The 16,440-nt window shown below is 45.7% G+C and overlaps 1 protein-coding gene across 2 annotated transcripts in view; it reads right to left on the bottom strand.

Annotated features, from left to right (window-relative positions):
- The window catches only part of WSCD1 (WSC domain containing 1), a 33,081-nt gene extending 19,817 nt beyond the window's left edge, over positions 1-13,264 (bottom strand). Inside the window, exons 1-3 of one of the 2 annotated variants that reach the window (XM_040578838.1) lie at positions 12,771-13,264; positions 12,487-12,531; positions 2,863-3,558 (exon numbers count right to left, since the gene is read on the bottom strand). In XM_040578838.1, the coding sequence (XP_040434772.1) occupies positions 2,863-3,289 (427 nt within the window). In that variant the 5' untranslated portion in view covers positions 3,290-3,558; positions 12,487-12,531; positions 12,771-13,264. The remainder of the gene's footprint in view (positions 1-2,862; positions 3,559-12,486; positions 12,532-12,770) is intronic. The other variant, XM_040578840.1, reaches the window with a different exon arrangement.
- Between the last annotated feature and the right edge of the window lie 3,176 nt (positions 13,265-16,440).

The following is a 16,440-nucleotide window of genomic DNA, read 5'->3' as shown; positions in this document are numbered from 1 at the left end:
CTGTAAGTTTACTATGAGAAGGGGGGGGGGGGGGGGGGGAGGTGGGAAGAAGACATGCTCTACATAGGTAGTGAAATTTTTAATTGATAATTTCCAAAAACATTCCAGTCCAGTGCTTGTTAACAGTACTGTTATTAATAATGTCACTTCATGCTCAGTCAGATATTGAAATGATGCATATTTCAGTCAGCATAATTCAGTGGGGTGCAGCAGTAAATAGTCCTTCTGGCTCCTCTCAGCCAGCAGTCAGAACCTGAACAAGGCGCTAGTCTCAACTAACTCTATCAATAAATTTCAAAACTAATCTTTTTGGTTTTAACTGAAGTTTTTAAAGAACAGGTTCAAACTCTGGCTGATATTAGAGTAGCTTATAAAGACTCATCAAGTTTCTCTACTCTTTCTCTATTCTTTTGTTCATTGGGGGGAAAAGAAAGTCACCAAACACAGCAGGGACTAGAGCAGCCCCAGCAGCTACAGTCCATGGACAGAGAATCTGCCGTGCTGTCTTTACACGGTCAGGACTGGGGAAGAGGCAAAGCCAGAGGGCTTGTGGGCGCTCACCGAGCTCAGCCAGCCAGGCTTTCTTCGTTGAACCCACTGAAACTATCTGTGCTGCCAGAGCATGTGCAGCATGGAAGTACAAAATCACAGGGTATCCAGAGCAAGGGAACGTAATGTACCCGGTATTATTTTATCACTTGCTGTCCTCCCTGGCCCCCTCAAATCTCCCAACATGGAACAGCAGGCTTGCCCAGGTAGCACCCTGCCTGGACCCCTCCTTGTTAAATCATCAGCTGCTACTGCACAGCAGAGACCAGGGTGCCTGCTGCTTGCAAAAGTGTGAAAAAGTAATATTTTGTAAATATTAAATACTTTTTTAATGAGGTACACATACAGAAGTGGTAGCCTGCAGGGTTCATGTGATTCTGTTCTGCAACTATCCATGAAGAGCTTATTTAAAGTGGATGGTGACTAAAGTCAGCAAAAGATGTATATTTGCTGAAGGTGAAGGCGCATCTTCCTCCCGCAGAGAGCCGATGGTGTCTGCATCCTGCCCTTCCCAGTGGGGACAGGGATGGGGACAGAGCCCCTCCCCAAAGTTTTCTGCTGCCCTGCGCCAGGTTTGGTCACTGATGCATGGGATGGAGCAGTTGTAACCTCATGTTTTGTGCTGTTCCAGGGGCTGTTGTTAGGCTCTGAGCTCCCAGGCTTTGTGCTCGGGGCACATCACAAAGTGCAGTAGGGTTCTCTGGGAGACATCTGCACTTTGCAGCCTCTCCTCTCTGCCACCAAAACCTGCTACAAATGGGATGTTACGAAGCACCGGTGGAGCACTCATGGAAGCTCCAGATCGATGTTTCAGGTAACTCCAGTGGTTACAGTTTGCCTGGCTCACGTTGTGTGACTCATCTCCCATACACCATCACTATCACCTTCTTGTTCCCATTTCTGACAAGTCAGTCAGTAGGAGTCATGAGGTGGCACCCATTTTGTGGGTTTTTTGCAGAAGGTGCCCCTTTGTTTGGGTAAATTTATTCAACAAACTAAGGAGCAGTTTAGTTACGTGGTGTCTAGTCATCCAGATCCCACTCCTTTTTTATTGTCGGTGAAACATCCCCAAGAACAACTAGTTCCAAAAGGCAAAGGATGAAAGTTTGCAAACTCGTAATTTGATGCTGCAGGTTTGAGAGCATGGTCAGTCAGCTAGCTTGAATCCTGATGCTTTCTGTGTTGGGTTCCTCATGGGGGGATTGTCTGCTCCCTGGGGGGATGCTCAGCCGTCAGAGGTGACTGCAGAGCTGGGGCTCCAGCTCCCCATTGCGTGGTGAGCTGCTCAGCTGTGTAACAGCTCAGCGCTGTGGGCATCCAGCTCTGTGGACCTCTCCGGAGAGCATCGTGGGTCCAGTGAGGGGATGCAGTCCCAGACTCGCCTGGGGTGATGCAGCTCTCTGGAGGGTCATGAGGGTGTAAAGCCATGCAGGAAATGTGAATATCTACAGACTCCTGTTCTGCTGCTTTGCCTGCTCCAAATAATAGTTTATTAAAATCTTTCCTACTGAACAAACCAAAGCAGTCCATGCATGTATTTATCAGCAGTGCTTGGGGCAGCACAATCAGGCTTAGAATGAAGTGAACTCACTTTTCTGTCAAACCTGAGTGGCTTTCCATTTGGATTGGAAAATGCAGAGTTTTGTACCCAGTGCTCTGGCCACTGATGCACTACACCTGTTCAGCGGCGTGAATTCCCCTTGTGTTCCCCTTGGCCTGTTGCAAATTTCCAGCAAATCTGCCAAACACTGGGAGCATGTCTCCAGTTCAGAAGGGTTGTATGGCCCACATCTTGTCCCCCTAAGGACAATGTGTTTGCAGAGGTGGTCACAGGGGGTAGGTCAGGAACAGTGAGTGTGTTTGCAATAACAGAATTTGGTATATGCTAGAAAGCTTTAGCAGTGAGGAAGCACTTCTAGACTTAAGGTGTTGCGTGGTTTTGGGTAGTTAATTTAATGAAATCCACTTTTAAAGTGTTTCCCATTCTGAGAAAGAAAATCAGCTAAACAGCGTTCAATTCTGCATGCTTGAAGAGAAAATAATATAAATTAGGGAAGCATATTTCACTGGGCTTCCACTCAATCAATACAAATACTTTTTGGAGGAAGTTACAGCTCAGCATGACCAGGGACATCAGGACCATACTTTGGCCTGTGGATACGCTTAAGAACTGGTTTGAAAGTGGTGATGAGCCAGGAGGAAGACATTGCTGCAGGGGCACTGTGGTGCTCGCCCATCTCTACCTGGGACAGTCCTAGGGGAACGTGCAGTTTATACACATGCCAGAAGACAGGGCAGGGGTACTTCCCTTACCTTTGTGTTCAGCAGTGCGCTTCATTGCTTTAAATCCTGCTGTTTGCATGGGCTCCTGATCGCTGATGAACCTGTGAAACCACCTTCTTCTCAGCTGCCTGAGCTCCGAGTTGCGGGTCACGAGCCACCGTGGGCTGTGCCGCTGGTCCAGGGCTGGCTCCTGCAAAGCGTCCATGCCCACCAGCAGCCTGGGACCGGGGCGGGGGTTTTGCAGCATCCTGGGGTCTACAATCCCTACCCCAGCCATCCCATCCAGCACTGGCAGGGCCTGGTTAGTGGAGGTCCCACGCGAACCTTGCTGGATAACCAAATGGGTCCGCTGTAGCAGCAGGAGGCTGCCAGCCATCAGGTAAGCTGCTGTGAGGAAGAAGAGCAAAAACTGGGTCCGACGGAGAAACTTCTGTAGCCTGAAGAAAGCTTTGGCCATGCCCTTTTTGAAACTGGGCCCTTCACGCCTCCTGACAGGCCCCTGAATCTCCGTCTGGCTGGACACTGGTTCCTCCCATAAGTTCAGCCCATCACTTCGGTGCCTTCTCCTGCTGAAAAGCCTTCTTGCCGGATGGCTGTGGCAGACGAGCAGCCTGGCGCGGCACTGCTGCCGGCCTCAGGCGCCTGCCTGGCCGAGGGGCCCCACGCGCACCCAGGGTGATGCCATTGTTGTGCTCTGCTGAGCTGCTTGACAGACGATGCTGAAACCTGAAATACCAAGGGGCAAGGTTGGTTCACATCCAAATAGAAAATACCCATCATCAGGGTGACTATTCCCCACCCCCCTCCTTTTTTTTTAGCTCAGCTTTTCTCCATCTGTTGTTTATAATTACGCACTTCAAAAACTAGAATCCAACAAGAATGATCGATTAAGCAGAAGCTAGTTTCAGATCTTCAGCCTTACTTTTTTTTTTTTCCCCTTCTCTCTTTTAACTTGGAGTGAAAAAGAAATACCTTTATGATGAGGTTATTTCTCTTGGGATGTTTGGGAAAAAAGTTCTTTATTTTCTTTTGTCAATAGCTGACATCTCCATTCTTTGTCACTGCCTGGAACAGACAGCCACAGTATAGGCATCTTTTTAGGAAGGTATTATCAGATTCCTTCCTTTCAACTAGACAGTAGCTAAGCTACAAATGCAGATCAGAAGGAAACAGCAGTGTGGGTGTGTGTGGGAAAAAAAAGATTGCATCAATTCACAATAGATAAGATTATTAATCTCTTTGCAGCGCAATAAAGCCAGGCTTTATGCTGGAAGGATATTTGATGATTGTGTACTTACAGAGCTTTGTGAGTTGCTGTGCATGTTGTTTAAAAGAAACTAGAGATCCTGCTATTTTTTTAGTAGATTTCTGTTGCCAAATATTGAGGTGTGGATGCCATGGATAAAAACTAGTGAATGTTTGGAAAAAAAATAATTTCAGGTTTCACCAGATATCTCTTGACTGCTTCTGAGCTTTGCAGGCTTTAGTTGTGCTGGTGTATACCATGATGGGGTTGTCTGGGCAAGAAAAGCTCCTTTGTGCTCTAGGGAACCTTTAACCTCCCGCAGCAAATAAAAGCTGGCATCTCCCCATAAGATCCTGTTTTCCCAGTCAATCACTTCTCTGTGGAGTCAGGCAAGTGTTGAGAAAAGATGCAGTGTTTTCCAGAAAAGAAAATATTATGGCTTTTGCTTAACTTGTAATTGGGGCACACTGCTGAAATCCACAGTCCTGGCACAGAAACGTCCCTTCACTGTACTTCTTGTTTTGGTATCTGATTTAAAGTATTGTGGATGTTCACTTATGCCTTTTTCTTAAATAGATGTTGCCAATTAAGTCTCCATCCATTCCCTTTGTCATTTAGTTGTGGAACGTCTTTCTATCTTAAGCAGAAATCAAAAACAAAGCTCAAAAACTTGCAGGCCAAAAATATATTAAAGCTCAGCTGCATCTTTTGTCAATGGAGCCTGAATTCTTTTTGTGTGACCTTTCAGCCTCCGTTGCTAAATGGGGTTGGCTCAAGGCAGGAGTCCCCGTTTTCTAATCTTACAAGATGGGTGGTCTGGAGGACCGGATTTAGGTGGCTTTTAGAATGTTTTTTTGTTAAAGTTCATGTGTCATGGTCTCAATTGTATAGGGCTGAGTAATATCCAGAAATATTCTATGTGTTTATTGCTACGCTTTCTCCAAGAACTCGGAGGAGTGAGCAGGTGCAAAGGGCTTCAAGGCCATAGCATGTTGTAGTAAATTAAGACCACTTTCTCTACCGTGGAAGTTGACACCCACCCCCCGCTTCTGATCAGCTCCAAAGCCAAAGAAAATGCATTGATTTACAGTAGCTAAAGAGCTGACCCTTAAAGTTAAATTACTGAAAATCTCTGATCAACGTTGTGAGTGCTCAAGAATTACAGTAAAGTGTCAGAAGTACCTAGGCAGATGAACAGGAAATTAGCCATAATTAGATACTGCTGATTGTTACTGTGCTAATTTATCTGAAGAAATACTGTCTGTCAGCATAGGTATGATTTGATACACTAGTTGCTCCTAACATGGGGCTACTGAAAACTTGAGCTATTCCCAAAAGAGGCTGTCTAATTGAAAAGAAAGATGTGTGCATGTATTAGCCATTTGAGATTCTAACTGGGAAATTACTGTGCTCCTTACAGCATACAGTATTTTGAGGAAGGCTTGGCCAATGGAGGAGGCAGCTGCATGCTTTGGCACCTGAGCAGACAGCACACTGTTTGAGCTGTCATCTATAATGCAAAGGTATGGCTCTTAATAAAATGCTGCTGCAAACCCTCGTAGGTGCGATGATAGCGGCAGCAATCACATAGGTTTTCAAAAGGTTTAAGATTTTTTTTTTCTTTCCCGCCTGGTAGCAAGATGAGGCTAGATAAATTTGTAAGACTTGCAGTCATCTTTATCCAACTGTAATTCAGGGTTTCGTAGCTGTTTTGATTTGCTCACAAAGTGAGCAAAGCTCTCAAGTGCTCCCCAGTCATTTGCATTGGAAGGTGCTGCGGTGTCTGGGACCCTTCAGGCATTGCCAGTCTGCCATGCCGAGAGTGGCAGCTTGGCTGGAGAAGGAGCATCGAAGCCGTGTAGCCATGGTCGGGCACATTATACTTGAAACTGCATCACCGGCCCAGTTTAGTCCCTTTTAGTGCTACTGCATGCATCTTTCAGCAAATTTCAGAAAAGTTCCTTCATGTTTGTGGTGAGGTAGTGGGGAGCAGCTGGAAGTGGTGTCATCCCCAGACAAGAGGCTCTGCCACTTTTCTGGGCAGCACACGGCAATGCCTCCTGGTGCCAGGGGAGGTGGGTCTGGCCACCATCTGCCCAAGCAATGGCTGTGAAGGGTGCGATGTGCTGCCTCCCACATTAGCAGGATGGAAAACCTGCCATGCATCAGCAGAACTGGAGTTACTACCCAAGATAGCAAACCTAATTTAAATATGCAGCAAGCTCTGCATCCAAACATCAAGAAACATTTGGCATTGCTCCTGTTGCTCTGCCTAGTTTGTTTATTTATTTACTTACTAAGGAAAAGCTGCTTCTGGGTCTCAAAAGGCTAACTTTTCCCTTGCCCAGTGGTTGAAAAAGTTTAAATGATACAAGCCAATTTTACTGCAGTCAATATGACATATATAAATTACCTCCAGATGCATTCGCCCTCAGTACAGTTACCATGACAGTACGTTGTAGTAAAAACCAACCAAATAAATAAGCAGACTCTCCGCCCACAGCAACTGCTGCAAATGTGCAACTCAAAAATTAAATGTTGCTTTTTACTGGGGAAATAGCAGAGAATGCTGTTGACATAAAAAAAATGTCATTTGTTTTTTCCATAAATGGCATATTGCAATATCATCAAAGTATGCCTAAAAGAATTGAAATGCATCACTTTTGATGATGATATTAAAAAGGAAAGAGTGAGGAAGATATGAACTACTATCTGGTAATAGTAAATGTATCATTTATCTGTTTCATACATGTTTCACTTAAAATAAATAAAGGAAAATGGAAGAAAAGTAGAGTCTTCTGTTCCTATTTATCAGTTCTCAAGCCAAAGGGGTTTTAGGACCATATTAGTTGAGAGTCGAGTTAGTGAAATCATAAAACGATAATTGAAAGGACTTCGAGATGGGCAATGAGAACTGTTAAACAGCAGAGAAGACCTCTAGGTGAAGAGAACAATGAAAGGGTTAACGCTGCAACCGGGAAAAAAAGGAAAATAATAAGTAGTGGTGAGGCTCAGCTGTGGAGATGGTGAGCAGTAGTACAGAAGATCAGCTGGGTACTGTGCCTTCAGCAGGGAAAGGATCACTTGCACCACTAAAATGGTGGTGCATCTGGTGGCAATGTTTTTATGAAATAGATAATTATCTGGTTATTGAGGGCAAGGATTTGATGGGGCTCAGAAAAACACTGAGCGATCTTATTTTATGAAATAAGGATTTTTTCACTTTACTAGTCACAGGTAAATTTTTAGCTATTGGGAACTCATAACCATTCAGTTGTTTGAATGGCATTTTTAGCTGTTTGTGCCTGAAATTTTTTGACTGGAAACGTCATTAGAAAAAATAGTTTGAGGTTTGTTTTTTTTTCTGTAAGATCTCTATATATGCCAGCAGGACTGAATGTAGAGCTGAAAAATGCATTTTACCTGACATCCCAGTATCTCAATATAGGAACCTGTTCCAATCAGTTTCCTAAAATGGATAATGCTGTGATTCTTCTTGCTATCTCTGGGAAAGCCAACATCTTAAAAGAAAGATCCCTCTAAATCTGCTGTGACTTGATCACCAGTGGATTTGCTGGCTGGTAGCCAAGATTTCAGAGTGCTGTCCCAGTGCTGGGGAATGCTCCCGAGCACTGTTGCAGGTGGGTTATTTGTTTATTCAGGTGCTGTCAGGCTTTGGAGCGCATGGTGCTGGGTGCCAGCTGTAAGAGATGCTTTCCCCAAAGCTGCAATGCTCAAACAAGGCATGGTCCTACCAGCAGCCACAGAAAAGCTGCTTTGCTTTTCTGAAGCTTTCCTGCAGGCCACGTTGCTTAGAGCCTGCTCCTGTGGGATCTTGTCATTGCCCAGAAGAGTGGGGTGGCAGAGGGAACTTTAGTGTTATCCTCTGAATTAGTGGTATCATCTGAAACAAGCTCTGGCAGCCATGTAGTGCCTAGCTCTGAGTACGTCTGTCAGCAGGCAGCTGGCCATTTTCAAGAGGATGCAAGGTCCTTGGTTGAACATGCTCTAGACACTGGGAACAGCCACTGTGCCTGGTAAAGGATAAAGTATCTTTCTAGAGCTCTGTCAATATCTCATAAAAACAATGTGGTTAACAGGTAGGGGAACACCTGCACCACTGATGTGTCTGTGGGGAGCTCTTTTGGGAAGGATGCAGAGAAGGGAGTTGTCTGTGTGTGCTAATCATTTCAGGCCATGCTGGAAATACGCCTTTCCCTTGGTGTCTTTATAATGCTATGAGGTTATACACAGCCTTGAGACATCCCAAAGCACAGGCTGTGAACTTGGTACGTTGCATCTCAAAGTGTGCTGACAGGACTAAACACCAGACCTGAGGTGTTTCCAATTTGAAGTGCTGGTTTTCTTTTAATCCTTATTTTTCATTTGTTACATATATAATACCAGATGTATAAATACCACTAAAAAATTGCTATAATGAAAAGCAGGTCAGTGCCATACTTCCAAAATGATCTCGTAGAGTGTGACGGAAGATGTCACACTAGGCAGCTACATTAATATATTTGTAAAGAGAAATAGAAGAAAAATTGTAAAGTTCTTGAAAATTCTACTCCCCTAGCTAAAGGAATAGTTACAGCATTTTTAAGAGAAGACTGAATACTTTCAGTGATGCTGTGAAAGCTAGTAAAAGCTGAAGACACTGAAGAACAGCCCTAGACTTGCAGATGAAGAGTTGCTCTGTTGAGGACTGTCACTTAATAGGTTGCTCAGTGCAGAAACTTAAGTCAATGCTGCATTGACAGCTGCAGCTCATCAATAGTTGATTTGTCTAAAGACCAGCAGGATTTTGCAAATTCAGAGTTCTTGGCATGGAAGCAAGACTGTGTTTTCTATTGTAAACTGAAGGGAACTGGACTCATGAACACTATTTTTAGAAAAATCCATCCCCCTTCCACTTTTCTGCTTTCTTTTGGCAGCTTTCTTTGAGGACAAACGTAGTGGGTTAGGATCTAGCCGGAGGATTGTGTCTTGCAGCCGTTCTTTTGGATACACAGTGCTATTTTCTTGAGGCTGTTTGGAAAGTCAAGGCCGACGTCATACTGTGTGAATGCGTGTAGGAAGAAAAACTCTTGGGAAGCCCCAAAATTAATGTCAGGATCCTATCAAATATTTGCGGTTCCTTTATTCAAATAGCTAAAAGCATCCTGAGTAACCCTGAGTATCTGCCTCTGTTGGTCCTGAGATGGCCAACAGCAAGTGCTTCTCACAGCCATACTTTCATATGTGGCCAGAGCCATTGCTTGAGTTTTGGGAAAGGGGTTAAAAAAAGACTACAAAGGTGGGCTGTCTGAGCTCTCCCCTCATACCTTGAATGGAGTCGACAGAGGAATTCCACATTATCCCAGTTTCCAAACCATGCAAAAAGAGAGAAAAATGAAAATGTGGATCCACATTTGTGTGGAAATCAGACATGCTAAAAGAAAAGTTTAGAAGATATGTCCTGGTACTCTTACTGTCTTAAGCCCAAATCCACTCAGATCAAGATACAGGTTGATGCTGATGAATTTTGGCTCAGGTCCATTGTTAGTTTTTCTGGCTCCTTAAGAAAACATCATGCAGAATTGTCTCACTAACTTAACAGTGTAATTTAGGAATTCATGCAAAGGAAAGAAGAGGTGATTTTGTAATTCTGTCACCTTTCCTAGGATGTTCTTTCACCAAAAAGAGGAAATTTTCAATGAAGGGTTAGTATAATATTAATTTCCTTAACCAACTTAAATGTGTACTTTTCTATGAGAAAGGGTCTGTGGAATATAACCTGATCATTGACCTTTCTGGCAGTTACAATGCAATGCTCAAATGAGACCCATCTAGAGTCCAACAACCTGGCCTTCCCAGAGCATTTGGCTGCAGATGGAGAGGCAGAAACACCCTCCAATTCTGGCCCTGGGCAGACATTCACCCCGCGCTCTTCCGATAAACCCGCAGACGAAGCTTTTATCACAGGCCCTGGAAGAACCACAGCCACCGTCCCAGCAGCGCATAGCCGTCCTGCACGGGCAGGACCAGGAGACAGCCCTGGCACAACTCAAGCCGCACACAGCAGCATGCCACAGAGCTCCACCAGCTGCCGCAGCTCACACCAGTTCTATTGCTCTCCAGTTTTCTCACCCCTGCCCTTCCTGCAAGGCAAGTGGAAAACTCAGGTTGCTTTTCTTCATTGTTCCAAGGCAGGAATGTCTAGCTCAGGCATGCAAAGCTGGCTATGAGTTACTGCCCATGATTTGCTCATGTATATTCTGCATCAAGCTCCATGTGAAACACACCACGTCAGTCAGTTCTGCTGCTGCAGAACTTGCTGAGGGTTTGTATTTAAATACAGTAAAAGGGTTTCTTCCTCATCTCTTCCCAAGTCACCTCCGATAGTTTGATTTGGAGAATAATTTCACTTTCAAATATTTCTAGAAACTGACTTTTCCACCCCCTTCCCATCAAAATGAAGCTTATAATCTAGGAATTTTCAGTAATGAGGTGGCCAATGAGACATAAGTGAAGGGACCTTCAGCCTGCCCTGACCACTGAAGCTCTGGTGTGTCATGCCAGCTTCCCTACCAAGAGATCTGGCCTTGCTGTCTGGGCTTTCAGAAACAATGAGCGCTTCTTCCAACTTACGAAGTTTTACCTGCTGGAGGATTGATCTGTGCTGACTCCACGCACAAGCCCCCTCATGAGCAACAATTTCCTGAGACAGTGCTGCTTTGAATATTACTTGAAGCACAACATAAGGTCTGCCAACAAACTAGAAATGAGGTAGAAGCACCACAGTTTCTCCACATGCTGTAGTGGAAACATTGCAAGCTGAGAGGGCTTTCTGTCAGGTTTACTACTGCTTGCTACAAGTGCGCTTGCTGCAAGATGTAATTAGATTGCAAAGTTATCTTTGGTGCTGATACCATGTTAAAACTGTTAAATAATGATGCATTGTGATAAATACAGCAGAAAAATATCTTCATGCAGAGATAGTAGAAAGATGGAGAAAAAACTCTATAGTCCATAAACTAGTCAAATCAAGTTGAAAATACACAAGTTAAAAATATACATGATACTCACTGCATATTGTACATGGGAGGTGTTTTACAGTTGATGGATAATTCAGCTTTGGAAGTGAAAGGCAATGCCACAGAACAGAGCTGCAGCCTGAGGCTGGAGAGTCAGTGCTGACTTGTTCAAATTTGGTTGACGGCAGCTCTTTCACTAGATATTCCACTTTTTTGAGACCAATTTTCTAGCACAAGTAGGTGTGAATCTAGGCAGTGATTTTGTCGGTGAACACAGTCGCCTGTGGTGAGGGATGCAGAAGAGCCCGCGGGAGGCAGCTGGGCCAGGAAGGCGTGTTGTGAGGCAGAGTGCTGACTTGGAAAGTGTTCCACTGACAGCTTGTCACAGAAAGCACACCATGGCGATATGGTATTTGTTCCATTAATCCAATACTTTTTACTTAGCTCAGTGAGAAAGTAATAATCAGGAGGTCTTATTCCATGCCAGTGTGGAAAAGATGCAGACATGTACATACCTACACTCTATATGTGTGCTTGCACACACGTGTGTATGTATGTGTGTATGCATTCGGTACACAGAGGGATGTGTACTCAAAAGATAACATGCAGTCTGCAGTTCACCGATAAACTGAGACCTATCAGCAAACAGTATTCTTGAACCTAGAAAGTATTTTGATCAGTAATAAACCATTCATGCATAATGTACATCCCTTTGATATTTAAGAACTCAAGCACCCAGCAAATGATGCTTTATCTGCAATTTCCAAAAAACTCCAATATGGTGCTGTAGCTGTAGGCTGAAGTTTTCCAAGGTACTGTTGTAAAATAGGTACCATATATTGATTTTTGTCTCAGCCCACAGTAGCTAGGGATGAGATCTTTTCCTGTGTGCAAGGAAATCTACTAGAATTATAATAACATGCAGATCTTTAACTAAATCATAGGTATTTAAGTGTCTTTCTTAAACCCCTCGACATCCAAATTCCTGTGGCATCCACCTACTAAATTTTTTTACTCTATTTGTTTAGCACAGTGATGCTTCAGAAATTGTTTAGAAAAGCCGAGCATTCTAGCCTGCCTCACCAGGCTATGTGACACAAACACACACTCACATTATCCATTCTTACTTTTCCAGTATAATGTTTCGTGGATGCCCAGAGAAGGGCATCTTGAGAGCAAACTGCAATCTTTATAAATAATGCAGCTAAGCCTCGTGTACTTAGATGCCGTGGATAAATTTAATAAATCAAACAGCCATTCAGACTGTGATGAATGTTAATACCTCCTCTGCAAAAAGTTGTCTGGTTATTACTTGTGTCAAGGCCAGCTGACAAGCAGCTTGCAGACACAGATAATGCAACTGTGTAAGAAAAAGAGGAAAAAACTCACGTTTCTTTTATGATCGAGGAACTCCGGTTGTAGCCAGGCAAAGTCCTAGACAATCCAGTGAAATATTATAAAAAGCTGTAATGCATATCTGGAAAGCTGATAAATCCTGTTCCCGCTGCCCTTCCCCACTAATCCTCCTCCTGCCTCCCGCGCCCAGCGCGCAGAGCCGTAATCCCCGAGCACCCCTCCGTGCTCTGCCTGGCTGCGTGGCACTCTGCTCCTCCAGCTGTTAATATCGGTAACTAACCCAGCCAACACGCAGCCCGCACATGCTCCCTGCTCACCACCGCCTGTCACGGTCCCTCGCCGGGATCCCTCGCCGGGGTCCCTCGCCGGCGTCCCTGCGGCTCACTGGGCCAGGGTGCCGGGGTCCTGCGCCGTGCCGGGGCTGGTGGGAGAGAAATGCTCCATGGCCTCCTGCGCCAACAGGCACGATTGGAGCAGCCTCAGTGCTGCACTGCCAGAATCCTCAGCCACAGTCGGTACACTCGTGTTTCATAACACTCTCCCTGGTCGGGGAAGCAGAGCCGCTCCTTTATGTCTGCTTCACGGAAGAGCTCTGCAGCCTTCCGCAGCTACAGACGTTTCCAGACCTATCCATACACTCTGTCTATATATTTGTCTAAACGCATGGATGGCTGCATAGGCAGATACCTAAGCAGCAGCAGCATGAAGACCTAATGTGATCAGCTGAACGGATGCTCCTGCGTTTGTTTCTCCATGCCTCTTCCCACTAGGGGCAGATCCCTCTGGAGCTGCTCCTCCGGAGACCCAGACCCCTCCCCAACAGGTCCAGAGGGTCCCAGGAAAGCGAGTCCCCAGCAGCCTTCCGGCACCAGCTCGGAGATTCCAGGCAGCAAATTGTTATTCTGGGCACAGGTGGATAGAAGTAAATTATTTATAAATGTGCAAGCTGAAAGGCAGTTTGCTTAGTGTCCTTAGGACTGCCTGCCCTGCTCTGCTGTCTTCACTGCACATATGGACTCCTTTCTGCTACTGGTTCACATGGAGATTGATCAATTTATAATTATTCTTCAAGCATCTGCATTTAAATGGGAGTAGGCTGCACGCTTGTAACTGCATGTGGTTTTGAAGCACCCCATAGTCTCTGCATGTTTAAACAAAAGCTGTGGAGATTTGTCTCTTGGAGCCAAAATCGGATGCAGTTGTGGGGAGTGTGGGTCAGTAATGTCAGACCAAACACCTGCCAGGCTGTGAGAAAGCAGCCACCCGGGGGGGTTCCTGGATCTGAAAGAGGGAATTTGGATGCCACTTGGGAACTGATCCTGTTTCCCTTTTGTATGCTGCACGGTACTTCATGCTCTGACCAGTTCTGTGGGTTTCAGTGATGCTGTGTGCATGGATCTCTCTCCACACAGCAAGCTCCGTGAGTGGGATCTGAACCCACCAACACAATGCTAACACTGCTTAAATTACACTCAGCTTTCCCATCTCTGTGCAGTTTAGGCAAAGAGGGACCTGGTTGTTCGTTTCAGATCTCTGCATACGTGCTAGCTAATTTCAAAATCTTCTAGCTGTGAAGCAGAACTGGATTAGAAATGCTCCCAAAGACGGGAGCTATAGATTGATCTCGCTTGTTCACCACCTTGCAAAAAATAGCACAGTGGTGCTGGAAAGGTTCAATCTTTAATTGGTGCCAGCATCAAGGGAGTAATTTTACCACGTTTGTGTTTGCATTGCTTTAGTTCCACCTGTGTTTCTTGTCTTAGTAAGTAAACTGTGCTGTGCCTGGCTACTGAAGTTTCTCAGTTTACTTTTCCTTTCCTTTTTTGAAGGATGTTTAGTCTTGTGTTTTGCTTTAAAAAGTCTGTTTCTAGCTACAGAACATGGGGAATAATTTTCAGTCATGGTAGACGAAAAAGAAGGACTTTGCATTTCTGCTCGCTGCCAGATGCTTGACCCCCCCCGCATCCCCTTTGCAAGCAGCTTTGGCTGCCGGGCAGGAAGCCTGGCTGGGTGGGCAGCAGAGCCCCCTCGCCTAAGCACTGAGCCCATGCAGGCGCTGTGCAGCAGGAGCAGAGCCCAGGGTGCTGCCGCCAGCACCCTGCACTCAGCAGCGCCTCTTCAAACAGCAACCGTAGTGCTCTGCGTGTTTCCAAGGGGCGAGGGGAGCGGGTGGGGCAGGCACCAGCGCCATGGGGGACAGCTGGGACATGGGGGTCTCCTTCCAGCCCTGCCCCCAAGGTCCCAGCGATCGTGGGCAAGCTGTGCATCCCCCAGCACTGTGCACCTTGTCCTGCTCTTCGCATCCCTTGCTGTGTCTGACTACATGCTGCGATGCTGTGAGCATGGACTTTGGGGCTTGTGATAGAATTTGAAAAGATTGTATCATAATGACAATTGCAAATCCATCTAGTCACAAGATATGCCTGTTGTTGTTGATGAGAAAAAAATGGCAGCTGCTGACAGGAGTACCTGCTATGAACAAATTTGCAATAGTTGCAAATAGTTTTCATATACAGAAATCCAGGAAAGATTTCAGGCTGTTACAGCATTTGCACAAATCTGAAGATCCTTCAGACCTGGTAAAATGTGGAAATGAACAGTTAAAATGCTTTTGCTCTTAACAAATGTTTTCTGGGACCGAATGTATTGATAGGGCTGCAATTGTACAGTGATCTTGTGGATTTTGATTAGTGGAGGACTGCAACACTTAACAATGTAACATTCAGATTTTAAAATAGTGATGGCTGGAGAAGTATTCTCTCCCTGAAAAGTTGTGCGTCTGTTAGATTGCAACCTATCCAACCTTTATGTGTGCATACAGCTTTAAGGCTGCAAAAGTCTGAAATTAATTTAATTTTGCTGAAATTAAATTAATCAAATGTTTAATGTAATGACATTTTTAAATGTTATGCTGGGTTGGGGCCTAAATCAATAGAATTACAGGAATCTGCCCAGGTAAAGCAGTGGCAGGAAATGAAGTTCAGTGTTATCAGCAAGAAAAACGACGCTGAAAATGTACCAAACTCCTGCTTTGCACTGCAGCGTACCAGCGGTGCGACACTTGTGCCAGTGTGGCTGCATCGTTCAGCGCTGCAGCCATGAAAGCAAACCTCCCCTCCCGGACACCCGTGCCAGCACAGGAGCCCTTCCCTGGTGCAGTGGGTAGGAATGGAACGGGTGGCTGAGCTCTGCCAGGAGTGTTCTGGTGCCGGTGGGAGCAGGCACGCCGGTGGTGTGGGCAGCGTGGTCTCTGAAGGTGCGTGTGGGCAGGAACAGCCAGCTGGGACCTTTGCTACCAGAGCGAGTGCCAGCTCAGGTCTGCAACCGTCTGGCATGCTTCTGAAGGCGTTGGTGAGACCTGCTCGGCATGATGAGTGTGGCCTGGGGACACGCTATCGCTTTGACATACCATCTATTGTCAAAGATTTGATGTGAAAACAACCACTATTGTTTGGGGGTCTTGTAGCTGCTCTGCCTTGATTTCTGAATTCAGGAAAAGCCCAGACAAACTGCTAGGTTTTATAAAACATCAGCCCTGCAGCACTGAGCCCTCTTTAGTGCCAGCTTGTTTCCAGGATTTTGTGTACAAAATACCGTGTGGAGGCTTGCAAGTCCTGGTGCAGCCATGGGCAAGACCCCTGCTGCCACAGGGTGACCCGGCCGAGGGGGCTATGGGCTGCAAGCAGCAGTGTCATGTCACTGCTCAAGATTCAAACCGGCACCACGTTGATGAGATCAGCAAGGAAAATAAAGGGAGGGTAGGGTTTTATCCCCAGGGGAGATGGCAACACTCCTCTCTCCTGAAATTATTGCAGTGGAGTATTTCAGGGTAGGGTAGGAGGTGCTCCGTGTCCCCTGCTGATGCTGCATTGCACTATGTAGCAGTCATGGGAGTGCGCTGCTGTGGGGGCACGGCTGCTCTGGCCCCTTGGAGCAGGCACGGGCAGCGGCAGCATGCGTGGTGCTCTGCACAAAGTTTCACTGGTT

This window comes from Falco naumanni, chromosome 1, assembly GCF_017639655.2.
Source record: "Falco naumanni isolate bFalNau1 chromosome 1, bFalNau1.pat, whole genome shotgun sequence".
NCBI classification, from domain to species: Eukaryota; Metazoa; Chordata; class Aves; order Falconiformes; family Falconidae; genus Falco; species Falco naumanni.
The sequence above is the reverse complement of the archived record's forward strand: the minus strand, read 5'-3'. Positions and strand labels throughout refer to the sequence as shown.